The sequence below is a fragment of the Liolophura sinensis genome, chromosome 9 (genome assembly GCF_032854445.1).
Source record: "Liolophura sinensis isolate JHLJ2023 chromosome 9, CUHK_Ljap_v2, whole genome shotgun sequence".
NCBI classification, from domain to species: domain Eukaryota; kingdom Metazoa; phylum Mollusca; class Polyplacophora; order Chitonida; family Chitonidae; genus Liolophura; species Liolophura sinensis.
The window spans coordinates 4,121,208-4,139,169 of record NC_088303.1 but is presented as its reverse complement, the minus strand read 5'-3'; the positions used below and the strand labels follow the sequence as shown (position 1 = coordinate 4,139,169).

General features: G+C 40.4%; 1 protein-coding gene across 3 annotated transcripts in view; it reads right to left on the bottom strand.

Moving 5' to 3' along the window:
* Positions 1–17,962, bottom strand: part of LOC135475440 (neprilysin-like) — a 56,436-nt gene that overhangs the window by 19,269 nt on the left and 19,205 nt on the right. For 2 of the 3 annotated variants that reach the window (XM_064755342.1, XM_064755340.1), the window contains exons 4-15: positions 16,740–16,823; positions 16,137–16,345; positions 14,268–14,447; positions 13,414–13,500; positions 13,046–13,179; positions 9,685–9,778; positions 9,141–9,269; positions 7,856–7,954; positions 6,944–7,021; positions 6,140–6,243; positions 3,359–3,417; positions 1,808–1,859 (exon numbers count right to left, since the gene is read on the bottom strand). In XM_064755342.1, the coding sequence (XP_064611412.1) occupies positions 1,808–1,859; positions 3,359–3,417; positions 6,140–6,243; positions 6,944–7,021; positions 7,856–7,954; positions 9,141–9,269; positions 9,685–9,778; positions 13,046–13,179; positions 13,414–13,500; positions 14,268–14,447; positions 16,137–16,345; positions 16,740–16,823 (1,309 nt within the window). Of the gene's footprint in view, positions 1–1,807; positions 1,860–3,358; positions 3,418–6,139; positions 6,244–6,943; positions 7,022–7,855; positions 7,955–9,140; positions 9,270–9,684; positions 9,779–13,045; positions 13,180–13,413; positions 13,501–14,267; positions 14,448–15,870; positions 16,077–16,136; positions 16,346–16,739; positions 16,824–17,962 lie in introns of all 3 variants that reach the window. The other variant, XM_064755341.1, reaches the window with a different exon arrangement.

Here is a 17,962-nt window from a genome sequence, read left to right as displayed (position 1 = left end):
TTCCCTCCCACTCTCCCCAAAAACGCTGAAGTGCTGACATGTAATTTCACCTCCACAACTTCCCTCCCGCTCTCCCCCAAAACACTGAAGTACTGACACGTAATTTCACCTCCACAACTTCCCTCCCGCTCTCCCCAAAAACACTGAAGTACTGACACGTAATTTCACCTCCACAACTTCCCTCCCGCTCTCCCCAAAAACACTGAAGTACTGACATGTAATTTCACCTCCACAACTTCCCTCCCGCTCTCCCCAAAAACACTGAAGTACTGACACGTAATTTCACCTCCACAACTTCCCTCCTGCTCTCCCCCAAAACACTGAAGTACTGACATGTAACTTCACCTCCACAACTTCCCTCCCGCTCTCCCCAAAAACACTGAAGTACTGACATGTAATTTCACCTCCACAACTTCCCTCCCGCTCTCCCCAAAAACACTGAAGTACTGACATGTAATTTCACCTCCACAACTTTTGCTAAACTCAATGCTGAAATGATAAAGTATATGCTTAAAACACTCTGTGAAAAAAAATATTCACATACACCCTAAATCAAGAGGTCTATTTAATATCAATGTATTGAAAACTGAACAAAAAAAAAATCATTACACTGGGACTTATATTAAGTAAAGAGCTAGCCATGACAAACCCCAAACCACAACAACAACAAAACACATAGAAAGATCCAGCAAAATATTGCTAGAAGGTAACAAACCAGAATGAAAAAAAGTATGAGATGAAGTCCAGAAAACTGTTTTCTGATGGACTGATGGACAGATGAGAAGTACCACTAGGGGAATATAAATGAAAGTCACAGAAATTGTTCATTTTTAAACATGATGAAAATGACCCCAATATTGTTGAAAATGGATGACAGAGCAGAAAACTTCAATTTGACCTGTAACATATCATTATGAAGCCAAACACCAAATTCTCAATTTTCACCGAAAACTGTAAAGTCAAAAACAGAACTTAAATCACAATAATTATGCCAAAAATTGACAAAAGCTCGACGCTGTTCTGTATCCTGTCATGACAAAGACGTACCAAGTTTGAATTCAATAGAATAAACTGTTATGGAAAAGAGTTAGAGACCTAATGTGTGACAGATTGAAAGACGAGGTGTTACCAAAAGGGGAAAATCATGAAACAGTGCTGTTCTTGATGACTAAAATGACACAATATGGATACCTGCAGGGTGAAATACATGAATATTTTCATGGGTGCCCAAACAGCAGACCCTTCAAAATAAAAAAAAAACCTTTATGAGGAATATTGCCTGATAAATTCAGCTTAAATTATTGAGAAAACTCATGTGCCCTGACCATACAAAGACTATGCAATATTGAAGAAATGATTATGGCTTAATGCCACATCGGCAACATTTCAGGGGTATCATGGCAATATTTCAGGGGTATCATGGCAATATTTTAGGGATATCATGGCAATATTTCAGGGTATCGTGGCAACATTTCAGGGGTATCATGGCAATATTTCAGGGATATCATGGCAATATTTTAGGGGTATCATGGCAATATTTCAGGGATATCATGGCAACATATGCAACTTTGACTCTAAAAGTCATTGTATATGGCAGGAAGTTCAGGTTTCTTCATACTAGTATCTCAAAATATTTAGCCCAAATTAGACTAATTGAAGGGATCCGAAATTAAAAAGCTGTATCATAAAAGGTGTGTCAATAAAGGTGTGTCATAAAAAGTGTGTCAATAAACATGTTCACAGGATGTGACAGAATAACAAAAGAAAAAAAAACTTATGGACTTCAACAGAAGTTGACAGTACTCACTTGGGATAACCTTTACTGTAAAACGGAGGCTGAAGAATGCCAGCTGGAAACACTGTCAAAAAAAAAAAAAATGAACAGATAATTTACTAATTAGAATGACAAGACAACTACCTGCGGAGCAACTCTTCTGAAATGTTAAGCCCTGTACGTAGCTGTTCTGATATATAAGCATGTAAGTGCTAATAATGTGTGGAGACAACTCTGTTAAACCATACTACAAACTGTCTGAACGTTTACGTTTAGGTAGTAAATGCACATTGCTTTATTGTACACATGTAGATTACTGTATACATCCATGGCTTGTGTAGTTCTACATCCTGTCTACATTTATTACATGTACATTTATTACATGTACATATAATATTACATAAATGTCAAAGTGGCTGTGTGTAACTTGAATGGAAAAGATTGCTTAAAACTGATTTGAGCATCAGGAGAAATTCCACCAAAAACTCAAAATAGCTCTACATATATCTACTTATATTTTTAAAAATTTTTTCCCTCTGAATTAAATGCAGAAAGATATTTAAAATGTAAGGTGGGCTTTACAGACCATACTACCAGTGGGAAGGTACATGACCATACTACCAGTGGGAAGGTACATGACCCTATTGCCAGTGAGAAGGTACATGATCTTACTGCCAGTGGGAAGGTCCATGACCATACTGATAGTGGGAAGGTACATGACCCTACTGCCAGTGAGAAGGTAAATGATCGTACTGCCAGTGGGAAAATCCATGACCATACTGATAGTGGGAAGGTACATGACCCTACTGCCAGTGAGAAGGTACATGATCTTACTGCCAGTGGGAAGGTATATGACCATACTGCCAGTGGTATGGTACATGACCATACTGCCAGTGAGAAGGTATATGACCATATTGCCAGTGGGAAGGTACATGACCCTACTGCCAGTGAGAAGGTACATGATCTTACTGCCAGTGGGAAGGTATATGACCATATTGCCAGTGGGAAGGTACATGACCTTACAGCCGGTGGGAAGGCACATGACCATACTGCCAGTGGTAAGGTACCTTACCATACTGTCAGTCGGAAGGTATATGACCATATCGCCAGTGGTATGGTACATGACCCTACTGCCAGTGGGAAGGAATGGGTACACGATTATTCTGCCAGTGGGAAGGTACAGGTACATGACCATTCTGCCAGTGGTATGGTACATGACCATACTGCCAGTGGTATGGTACATGACCATACTGCCAGTGGGAAGGTACGGGTGCATGACCATTCTGTCAGTGAGAAGGTACATGACCATACTGCCAGTGGTATGGTACATGACTATTCTGCCAGTGGGAAGGTACGGGTGCATGACCATTCTGTCAGTGGGAAGGTACATGACCCTCCTGCCAATGGGAAGGCATATGACCCTACTGCCAGTGAGAAGGTACATGACCATACTGCCTGTTGGAAGGTATACGACCATAAAAGTACTTTGTTACCTAGTTTTCAGCTGTGCATCTGACGTGCCTTACTTCATTTTTAAGCTTTCTTTCCTTTGAAGGGGAAGTGATACAAAATAGGTACACTTACTGATCTGATTTTTTGGTGAGCTATAGAAGGCATTTACCACGGCTGGGGTTGTTGACCATCTGAAAAACAAATAATTATGTATGTACACACAGCTGATGGGAACGGCCTTAATACAATACTAGGATTACCAGGATTATGGATGTCACTCAAATATACCGTAATGGATTCACACAAAAAGACCGAAACTGTTGACACCAAAAGTGCTTTTTTTGAGGAAAATAAATGTCGCAATATTACTTCTTGTGCTGTACATTTTTTCAGCCAGATATCATCCTCCATTGCAAACAATTTCTATGATCAACGGGACCCTCAGAATCAGGCAAAATGTGCCTCATTGACCTTCACTGACCATGCATACCATACAGGCCCATTTGCCGACTTACTAAACTTCATTGACCATAGGCTTCCTCTCCGTCCGTATGTGGGAAGGTCAGCCAGCAACCTGTGGATGGTCGTGGGTTCCCCCAGTTTCCTCCCACAATAATGCTGGCCGCCGTCACATAAGTGAAATATTCTTCAGTACGGCGTAAAACACCAATCAAATGAATAAATAAATCATTGACCATGCATATCATACAGGTCCAAATGGTCGCTAATTAAAATTCACTGATGTCTACTTTGTTGGTATTTTAAACCATTTCGAGAAATATTTCTGCTCTATGATCATAGTGAGGTTTATTGTTTGAAGAAGGCAGATAGATACTGGGGTATCATGCACTCAGCCTGTCCAAACTTCCTGACACAAAGCTGCAGCTGAATCTAGAGAACAGGAGTGGGCATGAACCTGGAGAACAGGAGTGGGGATTGAACCTAGAGAACAGGAGTGGGGATTGAACCTAGATAACAGGAGAGGGGATTGAACCTAGAGAACAGAAATGAGGATTGAACCCAGAAAACAGGAGTGGGGATTGAACCTAGAGAACAGAAGTGAGGACTGAACAAAGAAAACAGGAGTGGGGATTGAACCTATAGAACAGGAGTGGGGATTGAACATAGAGAACAGGTTTGGGGTTGAACCTAGAGAACAAGATTGGGGTTGAACCTAGAGAACAGGAGTGGGGATTGAGCCTAGAGAACAGGAGTGGGGATTGAACCTAAAGAACGGGAGTGGGGATTGAACCTAGGGAACAGGATTGGGGTTGAACCTAGAGAACAGGAGAGGGGATTGAACCCAGAGAACAGGATTGGGGTTGAAGCTAGAGAATAGGAGTGGGGATTGAACCTATAGAACAGGAGTGGGGATTGAACATAGAGAACAGGATTGGGGTTGAACCTAGAGAACAGGATTGGGGTTGAACCTACAGAACAGGAGTGGGGATTGAGCCTACAGAACAGGAGAGGGGATTGAACCTACAGAACAGGAGTGGGGTTCAACCTAGAGAACAGGACTGGGGTTGAACGTAGAGAACAGGAGTGGGGACTGAACCTAGAGAACAGGATTGTACAGGAGTGGGGACTGAACCTAGAGAACAGGATTGAACAGGAGTGGGGACTGAACCTAGAGAACAGGATTGGGGTTGAACCTACAGAACAGGAGTGGGGATTGAGCCTAGAGAACAGGAGTGGGGATTGAACCTACAGAACAGGAGTGGGGTTCAACCTAGAGAACAGGAGTGGGGATTGAACCTAGAGAACAGGAGTGGGGACTGAACCTAGAGAACAGGATTGAACAGGAGTGGGGACTGAACCTAGAGAACAGGATTGGGGTTGAAACTACAGAACAGGAGTGGGGATTGAACCTAGAGAACAGGAGTGGTGATAGAACCTAGAGAACAGGAGTGGGGATAGAACCTAGAGAGCATGAGTGGGGATTGAAGCTAGAGAACAGGAGTGGGGATTGAACTTAGAGAACAGGAGTGGGGATTGAAGCTAGAGAACAGAAGTGGGGATTGAATCTAGAGAACAGGAGTGGGGACTGAAGCTAGAGAATAGGATTGGGGTTGAACCTAAAGAACAGGAGTAGGGATTGAACCTAAAGAACGGGAGTGGGAATTGAACCTAGAGAACAGGATTGGGGTTGAACCTAGAGAACAGGAGTGGGAATTGAACCTAGAGAACAGGACTGGGGTTGAACGTAGAGAACGGGAGTGGGGATTGAACCTACAGAACAGAAGTCGGGATTGAACGTAGAGAACAGGAGTGGGGACTGAACCTAGAGAACAGGAGTGGGGATTGAACCTAGAGAACAGGACTGGGGTTGAACGTAGAGAACAGGAGTGGGGATTGAACCTACAGAACAGAAGTGGGGATTGAACATAGAGAACAGGAGTGGGGACTGAACCTAGAGAACAGGACTGGGTTTTAACCTACAGAACAGGAGTGGGGATTGAACCTAGAGAACGGGAGTGGGGATTGAACCTACAAAACAGGAGTGGGGATAGAACCTACAGAACAGGAGTGGGGATTGAAGCTAGAGAACAGGAGTGGGGATTGAACTTAGAGAACAGGAGAGGGAATTGAACCTACAAAACAGGAGTGGGGATAGAACCTACAGAACAGGAGTGGGGATTGAAGCTAGAGAACAGGAGTGGGGATTGAACTTAGAGAACAGGAGAGGGAATTGAAGCTAGAGAACAGAAGTGAGGATTGAACCCAAAATCTTACTGGAAGAAAGCCAGAATGGTCTGAGTTTCCATGCACATGTATTACAGGTATTAAGTTGATTAGGGTTTACTGACAAACTCATGAATACATCAGATATAGGATAGCTGTCATCTTTAACAGTGATTAACACAACTTTTGGTGAAATTAACCTCAGAGATGGTTGCCATAACAACTTACCGGGTTCTGTCCACTGGTTCTCGTAGTTTCTTCAGATTATTAAGAGCCATGCTTTTGATATTTGCCAGAATATTTTCAAAGTATTTATTCGGATCAAATTCCAACTGGAAGCAAAGTAGAAGTAGAAAATAGAGGAGTACAGACTTGAAACAGTCTTAAGATTGAGTTTAACATATGTGTAATGACAAACAACTGTGCCAAAAAAACAATTCTCAACCTTGTTTTTGGTGGGGAAAAAATGGCTTCAAAGTACTGGTATAGTTATATAGGTATCAGCCCAAGTGGTCAGTCTGGAAATCAGGTAGCCTTTAGAATCAAAGTTTATTTCTATTCAAACACAATCAAATTACTAACTTTTTGAAAAAATACATGTTGAATAATTCTAAGCAAACAAAGGTATCACCCTTGATATTCTCAGAATAAAACATTTCAGTTTCTGGGCATGTTGCCCAATTACATGTACCTACATGGCAGATTCAGACTCTAGCGAAAAAGCTGCAATCCAAACTTTTAAATATATGCATCAAATCAATAAAGTTTAAAGCACTGTTTCTGTGCTGTAGTATGACAATATCAGCCAAGTTCAAACTGTTCACAATATAAAGTTGCAGATAAAACCTGGATAAAGAGTATAGCAACCCCACTGTTAGGTTGCATGGATGTTAAGCTTTCATTATTGTGGATTGCTATAAAAATGTAACAATCTCCTGATCCTTCTTCAAGAAAAGTATGTGATTTTCATTTACACCATTACTCCTTGCGATCTCACACAGACAACATGTACAAGTATTCTAAATTTCTTACATCTCCAAAGTCATAATCCAACGCTGTGTTGTTCTTGATATACTCTGGAAAGCCAATTTTCTCAGATATGGCTTCAGCCTACAACAAAAGCACTGAAGTCATAAGAATATGAGAATAAAGAACACATTTACCCATAGTTCTGTTTATTTGAATGGTGTTTTACTCTACAAATACATTGTACTGCAGCAAGATCTTGAGTACGGCGTATAACATCAATCAAATAAATAAATACTCTGGCAAGCCTGAAAATAATTTTTCATCTGGTTAAAAACATGATGGCAAATCCTCTAGCTACTGATCATATTACAAAATGTTACAATGTTATTTACATGGTAGTTTTGTCATGTACCAAACACCTTCTCCCTGCTGAGTACTTCTGCATGCAGGACATTTGTCCTTGTCTTGTAGCTAATTTCCTGGATTGGCCAGAATATTTTTTGTTCTACAACAGTGAAGTTGTAGGAGTTTACTGGCGGAGGCACCCTGTTCAACTCAATGTCTGCCAACCATTAGTGTGGCAGGTGGTGGGTAAATGTAAACACAGCCGCTGTCTTTAAATCAGAATTCAGCTATCAGGTCTTGGGTTTGCAGGTAACTGATGAAAGTTGGTGGTTTAATCTGAGTACTCAGAAAAAAGTGAAAAATTCTTATTAATTAACACTAATTAACACTAATTAACATGCTAATCAACAATCATTTCATTCAGCATGTACACAGTCTCCACATACAAGTAAACACAACATTATTTTACTTTTTTTTTTTAAGATATTACAAAACCATCCGGAAAAAAAAGCAAGATACAAGTTTGCTGCCTACTTTATCTTTAGCAACACCTCAATATTATAGTTTCATCATTCATCTACATGCATGCATCATTTTCCTCTCAGAGAAATTTTCCATTTTGTTACCTACCTTATCTTTAGCAACACGCCTAGTTTCATCATTCATCCATGTCACTTCTTCCAGCAGCTCGTAGAATGAGTGTCGAATGTGGGCTATCATATCCAAAGCCTGAACATGTAGTAAAAATATTAAATGCGTCAGGTGTTGAAAGAATTTATTTATTTATTTTTTTGAATGGTGTTTTACGCTGTACTCAAGAATATTTCATGGTTTTGTGTGTGGAAACCGGGCAGAGCCCGGGGGAACCCATGACCATCCGCAGGTTGCTGACAGACCTTCCCACGTACGGCCGGAGAGGAAGCCAGCATGAGCTGGATTTGAACTCACAGCGACCGCATTGGTGAGAGACTCCTGGGTGGTGTTGAAATAAAGTCATGTTTATACATACACATGAACAGGTATACAGGTATATCTCTGTGGTGTTAAACTTTCGGAACTACTACTCAAGTTCAAAATTTAATACATAGAAGATATTGCACAGCGAAGGTTGAATACAATAAATGTTGTTTGAGTGAAAGGTGGATGCTTCGCGTCTCGTGGGTTATCATTTCAAACTTTCACAAGAACAATATTTATGGTATTCAACCTTCACTGTGCAATATTCTATTTATTATTTATATCCTGACATTTTCTCTACGTGTGTATAAATGCGTATCAGTTTATCAGTTACATCCGTGAAAAATATAAGCAATGTGCCATCTTCGTCGTATTTCTGATTCTGTTCATACGCGCAGCAATTTCGTTCAGGTGTGCACTCACAAAACCTTTTTACAGTTTTAAACGCTGTCTGTGAGTACTTATACATCCTACAAAGGTGCTTCATGCTAATGCAATATAGGTATTTACCTAAATTAAGCACATGAAGAATTTCTACCCCTTTTTTTTGGCAAACTCTATATTGCGCGGAAGTGCACGGCCTTGTGATGCGGTCCACGAAGGGTCAAGGTCTCCAGCAGTGTAGTAGCAAGATATAATTACAACAGTGACATCTAACTAGTGGAGATATCATTTTTAACAGGGAAGGAAATACTGAGATTTCACTGATGTATAAATAATAAATCTGATTTATTTCATCACTGGTTTACTCCACATTTGATTATATTTCATCACGGTACTTACACATACATCAAGTTTGTCATCAATGACAAAAATTAACAATGCATAATATTTAAACTGGAAAATGTTGGAGAAACAACCTGTCTACTTTACAGACACCTACCCCAAACAGAATATTACATTATATTCTAGGCTTTTGGATAGCAAAGTGGTCTGGCCATTATATCATGTATCTTACACTGTGCTTGGCGCCTTCATCAAAGTGTTCCTCAATAAATAGTCTGCCCACAGCATTGCCCATGTTGTCATTCACAAATGTGACACAGTCTCTCCATCTCGCACGCTCAGCTTTTGAACCAAATATCACCTACAATACAAAATGAATATTTATTTCTTTGATCAGTGTTTTTATTTATTTTTTTTCTTGCTGTTTAACACCATGCTGAAGAATTTTTCACTTGAATCCACACCTTGTATGTCCTGATGATTACTAATACATGTATGTAAGAGTTTTATGACAAATTTGTTTTATTTCTATGGCAGTGGTGAAATTACTTGCAACAGAACTGGGAGGAAACCATTGCAGCTCACAAGGTAGTTCACAAAGCAGAGAGTTATATTCAAACATCCAGCCTGTTTGGGAATTTATGTAAAATCATTCAACATCGAGAGCAAACTGCTCCTTCAATTTTTCCCTCAATATTTTTGTTGAGTTAGTGCTGGAACATGTTTATGAAGGAGTTTTTTACGCAACAGAGATATATGTATGCTTAGTACTTCACCTTGTTGTATTCCTTCTTCACACTTCGGTACTTCTCAGGTAAGTTGTTGACTCGGTTCATCATGATCCTCCAGATCAGGTAATTAGCCAAGGTTCTGAAGTATAACGTCTCAAAATGTCAGTTCCACTTTTATATTTTTTCTGCATCCATTTTAGATAAAGTACTGATATTAGGTGCACAAGTTTCCTTGGAAATTGAAGATATGATCAGAGGACTAAATTATAAAACTCCTACACTGTCTTGTGAAAACATACGTAGACTGAGTGTCATGTTCGTGACCTTCACAACGGAAGACAGAGTCTGTAATAAAAAATGCTTCTTGAAATTGAATAAGGATGCAATGCCTTACTTTTTGAACGTAACTTACAAGGTGGACACAGGGCTGTTACAGTACACTTACCTGCTGTTTGTACAGACCAAGTGGATTGATTCTTGCTAATATATGTACCTCCTGTTGGCAATGACCAATTGAATTGATCCTTGCTAATACATGTACCTACTGTTTGTAGCACTGGAAGGGATTTATGATTTCTACATATTACTTGTGCTGTAAATGAAAGTTTTTAAGTCTTAACATGTCTGTTTCCGGGTGAATAGTCATAAGGCCCTGACCTGTTGTTTGCTACCTAGAGAATGGTAATAAAGCCCTTACCTCTTGTCTGACTCCTCCAGGATGTTCATAAGACCCTTACCTGTTGTCACCTGGAGAAAAGCCATAAGGCCGTTACCTGTTGTCTGTCTCCTCCAGGATGTTCGTAAGACCCTTACCTGTTGTCACCTGGAGAAAAGCCATAAGGCCGTTACCTGTTGTCTGTCTCCTCCAGGATGTTCATAAGACCCTTACCTGTTGTCACCTGGAGAAAAGCCATAAGGCCGTTACCTGTTGTCTGACTCCTCCAGGATGTTCATAAGACCCTTACCTGTTGTCACCTGGAGAAAAGCCATAAGGCCATTACCTGTTGTCTGTCTCCTCCAGGATGTTCATAAGACCCTTACCTGTTGTCACCTGGAGAAAAGCCATAAGGCCGTTACCTGTTGTCTGTCTCCTCCAGGATGTTCATAAGACCCTTACCTGTTGTCACCTGGAGAAAAGCCATAAGGCCGTTACCTGTTGTCTGTCTCCTCCAGGATGTTCATAAGACCCTTACCTGTTGTCACCTGGAGAAAAGCCATAAGGCCGTTACCTGTTGTCTGACTCCTCCAGGATGTTCATAAGACCCTTACCTGTTGTCACCTGGAGAAAAGCCATAAGGCCGTTACCTGTTGTCTGTCTCCTCCAGGATGTTCGTAAGACCCTTACCTGTTGTCACCTGGAGAAAAGCCATAAGGCCGTTACCTGTTGTCTGTCTCCTCCAGGATGTTCATAAGACCCTTACCTGTTGTCACCTGGAGAAAAGCCATAAGGCCGTTACCTGTTGTCTGTCTCCTCCAGGATGTTCATAAGACCCTTACCTGTTGTCACCTGGAGAAAAGCCATAAGGCCGTTACCTGTTGTCTGACTCCTCCAGGATGTTCATAAGACCCTTACCTGTTGTCACCTGGAGAAAAGCCATAAGGCCGTTACCTGTTGTCTGTCTCCTCCAGGATGTTCGTAAGACCCTTACCTGTTGTCACCTGGAGAAAAGCCATAAGGCCGTTACCTGTTGTCTGTCTCCTACAGGATGTTCATAAGACCCTTACCTGTTGTCACCTGGAGAAAAGCCATAAGGCCGTTACCTGTTGTCTGACTCCTCCAGGATGTTCATAAGACCCTTACCTGTTGTCACCTGGAGAAAAGCCATAAGGCCGTTACCTGTTGTCTGTCTCCTACAGGATGTTCATAAGACCCTTACCTGTTGTCACCTGGAGAAAAGCCATAAGGCCGTTACCTGTTGTCTGTCTCCTCCAGGATGTTCATAAGACCCTTACCTGTTGTCACCTGGAGAAAAGCCATAAGGCCGTTACCTGTTGTCTGTCTCCTCCAGGATGTTCATAAGACCCTTACCTGTTGTCACCTGGAGAAAAGCCATAAGGCCGTTACCTGTTGTCTGACTCCTCCAGGATGTTCATAAGACCCTTACCTGTTGTCACCTGGAGAAAAGCCATAAGGCCGTTACCTGTTGTCTGTCTCCTACAGGATGTTCATAAGACCCTTACCTGTTGTCACCTGGAGAAAAGCCATAAGGCCGTTACCTGTTGTCTGTCTCCTCCAGGATGTTCATAAGACCCTTACCTGTTGTCACCTGGAGAAAAGCCATAAGGCCGTTACCTGTTGTCTGTCTCCTACAGGATGTTCGTAAGGCCCTTACCTGTTGTCACCTGGAGAAAAGCCATAAGGCCCTTACCTGTTGTCTGTCTCCTTCAGGATGTTCACACGGTCCTTACCAATTCTTTGTCCCCTGGAGAATGGTCACATGGCCCTTACCTGTTGTCTGTCTCCTTCAGGATGTTCACACGGCCCTTACCAATTCTTTGTCCCCTTGAGAATGGTCACATAGCCCTAACCTGTTGTCTGTCTCCTCCAGGATGTTCATAAGGTCCTTACCTATTGTTTGTCACTGGAGAATGGTCACATGGCCCTTACCTACTGTTTGTTACCTGGAGAATGGTCACATGGCCCTTACCTGTTGTCTGTCTCCTCCAGGATGTTCATAAGGTCCTTACCTATTGTTTGTCACTGGAGAATGGTCACATGGCCCTTACCTGTTGTCTGTCTCCTCCAGGATGTTCACAAGGTCCTTACCAATTCTATGTCCCCTTGAGAATGGTCACATGGCCCTTACCTGTTGTCTGTCTCCTCCAGGATGTTCATAAGGTCCTTACCTATTGTTTGTCACTGGAGAATGGTCACATGGCCCTTACCTGTTGTCTGTCTCCTCCAGGATGTTCACAAGGTCCTTACCAATTCTATGTCCCCTTGAGAATGGTCACATGGCCCTTACCTGTTGTCTGTCTCCTCCAGGATGTTCATAAGGTCCTTACCCATTGTTTGTCACTTGGAGAATTGTCACATGGCCCTTACCTACTGTTTGTTACCTGGAGAATGGTCACATGGCCCTTACCTGTTGTCTGTCTCCTTCAGGATGTTCACACGGTCCTTACCAATTCTTTGTCCCCTGGAGAATGGTCACATGGCCCTTACCTGTTGTCTGTCTCCTTCAGGATGTTCACACGGTCCTTACCAATTCTTTGTCCCCTTGAGAATGGTCACATAGCCCTAACCTGTTGTCTGTCTCCTCTAGGATGTTCATAAGGTCCTTACCAATTCTTTGTCCCCTTGAGAATGGTCACATGGCCCTTACCTGTTGTCTGTCTCCTCCAGGATGTTCATAAGGTCCTTACCAATTCTTTGTCCACTTGAGAATGGTCACATGGCCCTTACCTGTTGTCTGTCTCCTCCAGGATGTTCATAAGGCCTATCAAGTATTGTGGAGCATATACAACCACTTCTTCACTATCCTCTATCGTCATGTTGGCCTCATTGAAGAGGAGGTTCAGGTATTGTCTCCAGTCAAACTGTCAACAGAGAAAAGTGGTGACATATGAGTTAACTGAATGGCTGACTTATATGTATGATCTCATGGACAGACTGATACGCTTGAAAATTTGCTAACTTACAACTGTCCTTCCTCTGCACTGATTTCTGACAATATGAGGAATATTACTCAAGTGAAACAAGTAGATAAACATGTAACTCAAAACCATACACAATTTTGTCAAAACTCATCTGTCAAATAAAATGTTACTTACCCCCGTGATGTTATCTGCTAATTCTCCAACAGTCATTTTGTTATAGAGGGCCTCGCTGTCACGGCGCTGATCTTGAGGAATGGTGATCTAAAGATTAAAAAGATGAACACATTCAAGTTCTGAAAATGTTGAGGTAACTTAGTCATGAATGAATTTTAGGTTAAATAAAGTATTAAAGTTTTATAAAGTAACTTAGACAATAGGTACCGATTACTTACTACAGTAATAAACCATATCTTAGTATTAAAGTTTTATAAAATAGCTTAGAGAATAGATACCGATTACTTACTACAGTAATAAAACACATCTTAGTATTAAAGTTTTATAAAATAACTTAGAGAATAGGTACCAATTGCTTACTACAGTAATAAAACACATCTTAATATTAAAGTTTTATAAAATAACTTAGAGAATAGGTACCGATTACATACTACAGTAATAAAACACATCTTAGTATTAAAGTTTTATAAAATAACTTAGAGAATAGGTACCAATTACTTACTACAGTAATAAACCATATCTTAGTATTAAAGTTTCATAAAATAGTTTCAAGAATAGGTAATAGTAATAAAACATATCTTAGTATTAAAGTTTTATAAAATAACTTAGAGAATAGGTAACGATTACTTACTACAGTAATAAACCATATCTTAGTATTAAAGTTTCATAAAATAGTTTCAAGAATAGGTAATAGTAATAAAACATATCTTAGTATTAAAGTTTTATAAAATAGCTTAGAGAATAGGTACCGATTACTTACTACAGTAATAAAACATATCTTAGTATTAAAGTTTTATAAAATAACTTAGAGAATAGGTACCGATTACTTACTACAGTAATAAACCATATCTTACATTTGCCAAGGCCACCTCCAAGTCTACCATTTGTTTCATCTCTCTGGCTGCTCTCTCAGGTTCTGCACCAAGAAATATGGCCACTTGACGAGCAAAATCTTCATAGGTCTTAACTACTGCATCATCTCGACCTTTGAGGTAGTAATCCCGACTGGGCATGCCCAGTTCTGGTTGATCTATCTATCAACAGGAAAGAGCCATAGCAAAAACTGTTATGGATATAATGAAGAGTGAAAATGAGGTTTCTTCGGCAGATGTTTTGATGTACCAAAATTGTAGTAGTAATAATGAAGAGAGAAATCTGTGTTTCTGAAGCCTATGATTAATACTTCACATACAAAAATTGTAATGGGTAAAAAGAAGAGAGAAAATGGAGTTTCTTCAGCTTCGTATGTTTTCAAGCACAAAACTTGTATTGGAAATAATGAAGACAGAAATTGGAGTTTATTCTACTAATGTTTTGATGTACAAAAACTGTACTGGAAATAATGAAGACAGAAATTTTGTTTCTTCGACCAATGTTTTCATTTACAAACACTGTATTTGGAAATAATGAAGAGAGAAATCAGTGTTTCTTCTGCTAATGTTTTCCCTTACAAAAATTGTAATGGAAATAATGAAGAGACATGATGCACATTTATCTGTTTACTGACAATTACGATAAACTGGCATTTTAATTATATATTATCTAGTTTAATATTATCAACCTGCTGAATTAACACAATTTAGTTACATTATAAAAACTGTCAGAATTTGTAACGATGTAAACATGATAGATACTGGAATGGTTTAGATAACGAAAAAACCAACAGTGAAAAATGAAACATTATCAAACTGACATAGTAAAAAGGCTATTTCAGACTACATTGTGTATAAATCTTGTAAGTATACTGCGTGCATATTGAGCCATGTATGTATGATGTACATACACCGTATAGACTTCTCTCAGTTACCACAGATGACTACACAGACAAGGTATAAGCAAATCGAGATAATAGATTGACAATACATTCCTGCACATGATAGTTGCAACACAGTGTACTGAATGCGCTATGTTCAGTCCATGCTACACACTGATGATGTACAGTCAACTCTTCAAACTATATGACAGAAAAAAAACCCTCCCAACTTGTCATAATCAATTTCCAACACCCACAAGACATATCCCCTTGACTTGTACATGTGTTTACTATAACTGAGGCACCCAATCAGTGAGCTGCCAAGGCGCAGTATTAAGGCTGCAGTGGCTTTGTGAATGCACTTGTCCACTTCCCCTGTTTGTCCCTGATGTCCCAGGATCATTACAACATACTTAATATGTTATAACACCATATTCAAGGAACATATTCTCTACATACAGGAGTTAACACAAAGTCAAGGTACAGCATTCAGCAATAAAAACAGTGCAAGGCTCTTGACAAAAGACGAAAACTGGAATAAAGCTTTAGGTTGGAGATAAAAAGCTGTTCGTGCAAGCCATTCATAAGAAGCGATGCGATGTTAGAAGAGACGGAAGACACGTGCAGTCTACGGTTAATTTAGTGCTGGCGCAATTTCAAGCAAATTAATGGATTTGATCGAAAGCGGCTCAGAAAATTCGTACCTGGATTATATTGGTGTCAGACTGTTTGTCATCTGACCCTACCCACTGTTCAATAAGAATCTTGTTGTTGTAGAGACGCAGTTTTGCCAACAGTTTGACCAGGTCAAACGAAGTCTCGTCCCAGTCGCTACCATTTACCACAGGCCAGCCTCCAAACTCTTCCAACAATGTAAAAGCGGGATTCAAGCCACGAGAATCAATTAAGGCTGAAAAATAGGACAGACACTCACAATATAGTGACAATGAGGGGAAAAAGCAAGGCCTACCTGAATTATATTAACTTCCGAGTGTTTGGGGTCAGCAAAAACAACAAGCCGGAGAAGAATGGATTCGTCATTTAACACAGAGATCAAGGCTAGTTGTCTGTGGAGGTCAAAGGCCGCTGAGTTCCAGTTGGAACCAGTTAGAACCGGCCAATCCCCGAGCTGACGAAGCAGAGCGAGCAAAGGGGCCAAACCTCTAGACTCTATCAGGGCTGCAAAAACAACATTTTCAAATCGAACAATCAGGCTTTTATTAATGGCAAAGGTGCTCTATGGTGCAAGGTGATGTACTTTGTGGTCTGTCGCCTTGGCTAGGGTGCATAGTTTACACTACTCATTCCTTTGGCAGTTTACAACTGCAGATAAGATCTCACCTATATGGTTCAATAAAGCACAGATGTTGGAGAACTGTATATAGTATTATTTACCATATCTCATGACTATTCATTAAGCTGTCTTGATGTATCGCTATGACTCGCACTTTGTGTGCCATAAATTGGCCACACTGGTCAGCATTTATGTCAGAACCATGTAAAGTCTGATTTCCATCAAACCAAGGCAATCCTGTTAGTCATACTGCAGCCTGTGCAACCAGTCATGACTTACTTTCATTCACACATGACTGGTACAGGTATTTAGCCTTCTTAGTTGCTTCGCCTTCATCTGGTGATATGCGTACCTCCAGTAGCTCTGCAACATGGAGAGAGTGAATCAATTAAGGGAATGGAAACATAAAATGCAAACCCACATGCTGGACACTGGATAGTAAACTAGATGTGGTTGTACAAGACATTGTTATCCTATGAGAGGCAATATGTAGCATGACTCGTTGGTAATGGCAGAACATTCTTAAAAGAAAAGGCAACACTACACCAAATGTATATATGAAGCGATAAATGATCTCACCTAAAGTATTTTTGTGATATTGTTTGACTGAGATAGTCAAACATGTGCATGTGAACACAATTGAAAATGCCACCATGTGATCAATTTTAACGTCATAATAAGACTTGAGAGCGACAGAGAGAGTGCTTGGGGTTTAACGTCGTAATAAGACTAAAGAGAGAGAGAGTGCTTGGGGTTTAACATCGTATTAAGGCTTCAGAAAGAGAGAGAGTGCTTGGGGTTTAACGTCTTAATAAGACTTGAGAGAGAGAGAGAGTGCTTGGGGTTTAACGTCGTGATAAGACTTGAGAGAGAGAGAGTGCTTGAGGTTTAACGTCGTATTAAGACTTAAGAGAGAGAGAGTGCTTGGGGTTCAACGTCATAATAAGACTTTAGAGAGAGGGTGCTTGGGGTTTAATGTCATAATAAGACTTGAGAGAGAGGGTGCTTGAGGTTTAACGTCATAATCAGACTTGAGAGAGAGAGAGTGCTTGGGGTTTAACATCGTAATAAGACTAAAGAGAGAGAGAGGGTGCTTGGGGTTTAACGCCGTAATAAGACTTTAGAGAGAGAGGGTGCTTGTGGTTTAACATCGTAATAAGACTTGAGAGAGAGAGAGTGCTTGGGGTTTAACGTCGTAATAAGACTTGAGAGAGAGAGAGGGTGCTTAGGGTTTAACGGCGTAATAAGACTTGAGAGAGAGAGAGAGTGCTTGGGGTTTAACGTCGTAATAAGACTTGAGAGAGAGAGTGCTTGGGGTTTAACGTTGTAATAAGACCTGAGAGACAACCCCTGAGGGGTTTAACGTTGTAATAAGACCTGAGTATTTCTACTAAGTGCTTCTTTCCAGTGTGATGTCACACAAACACTGTTATGTCTTTCTGCCATACCATTTTAATAGACTGAAGAGAATAGAGTACATGCAATATCGTGTTTCTTGTTTC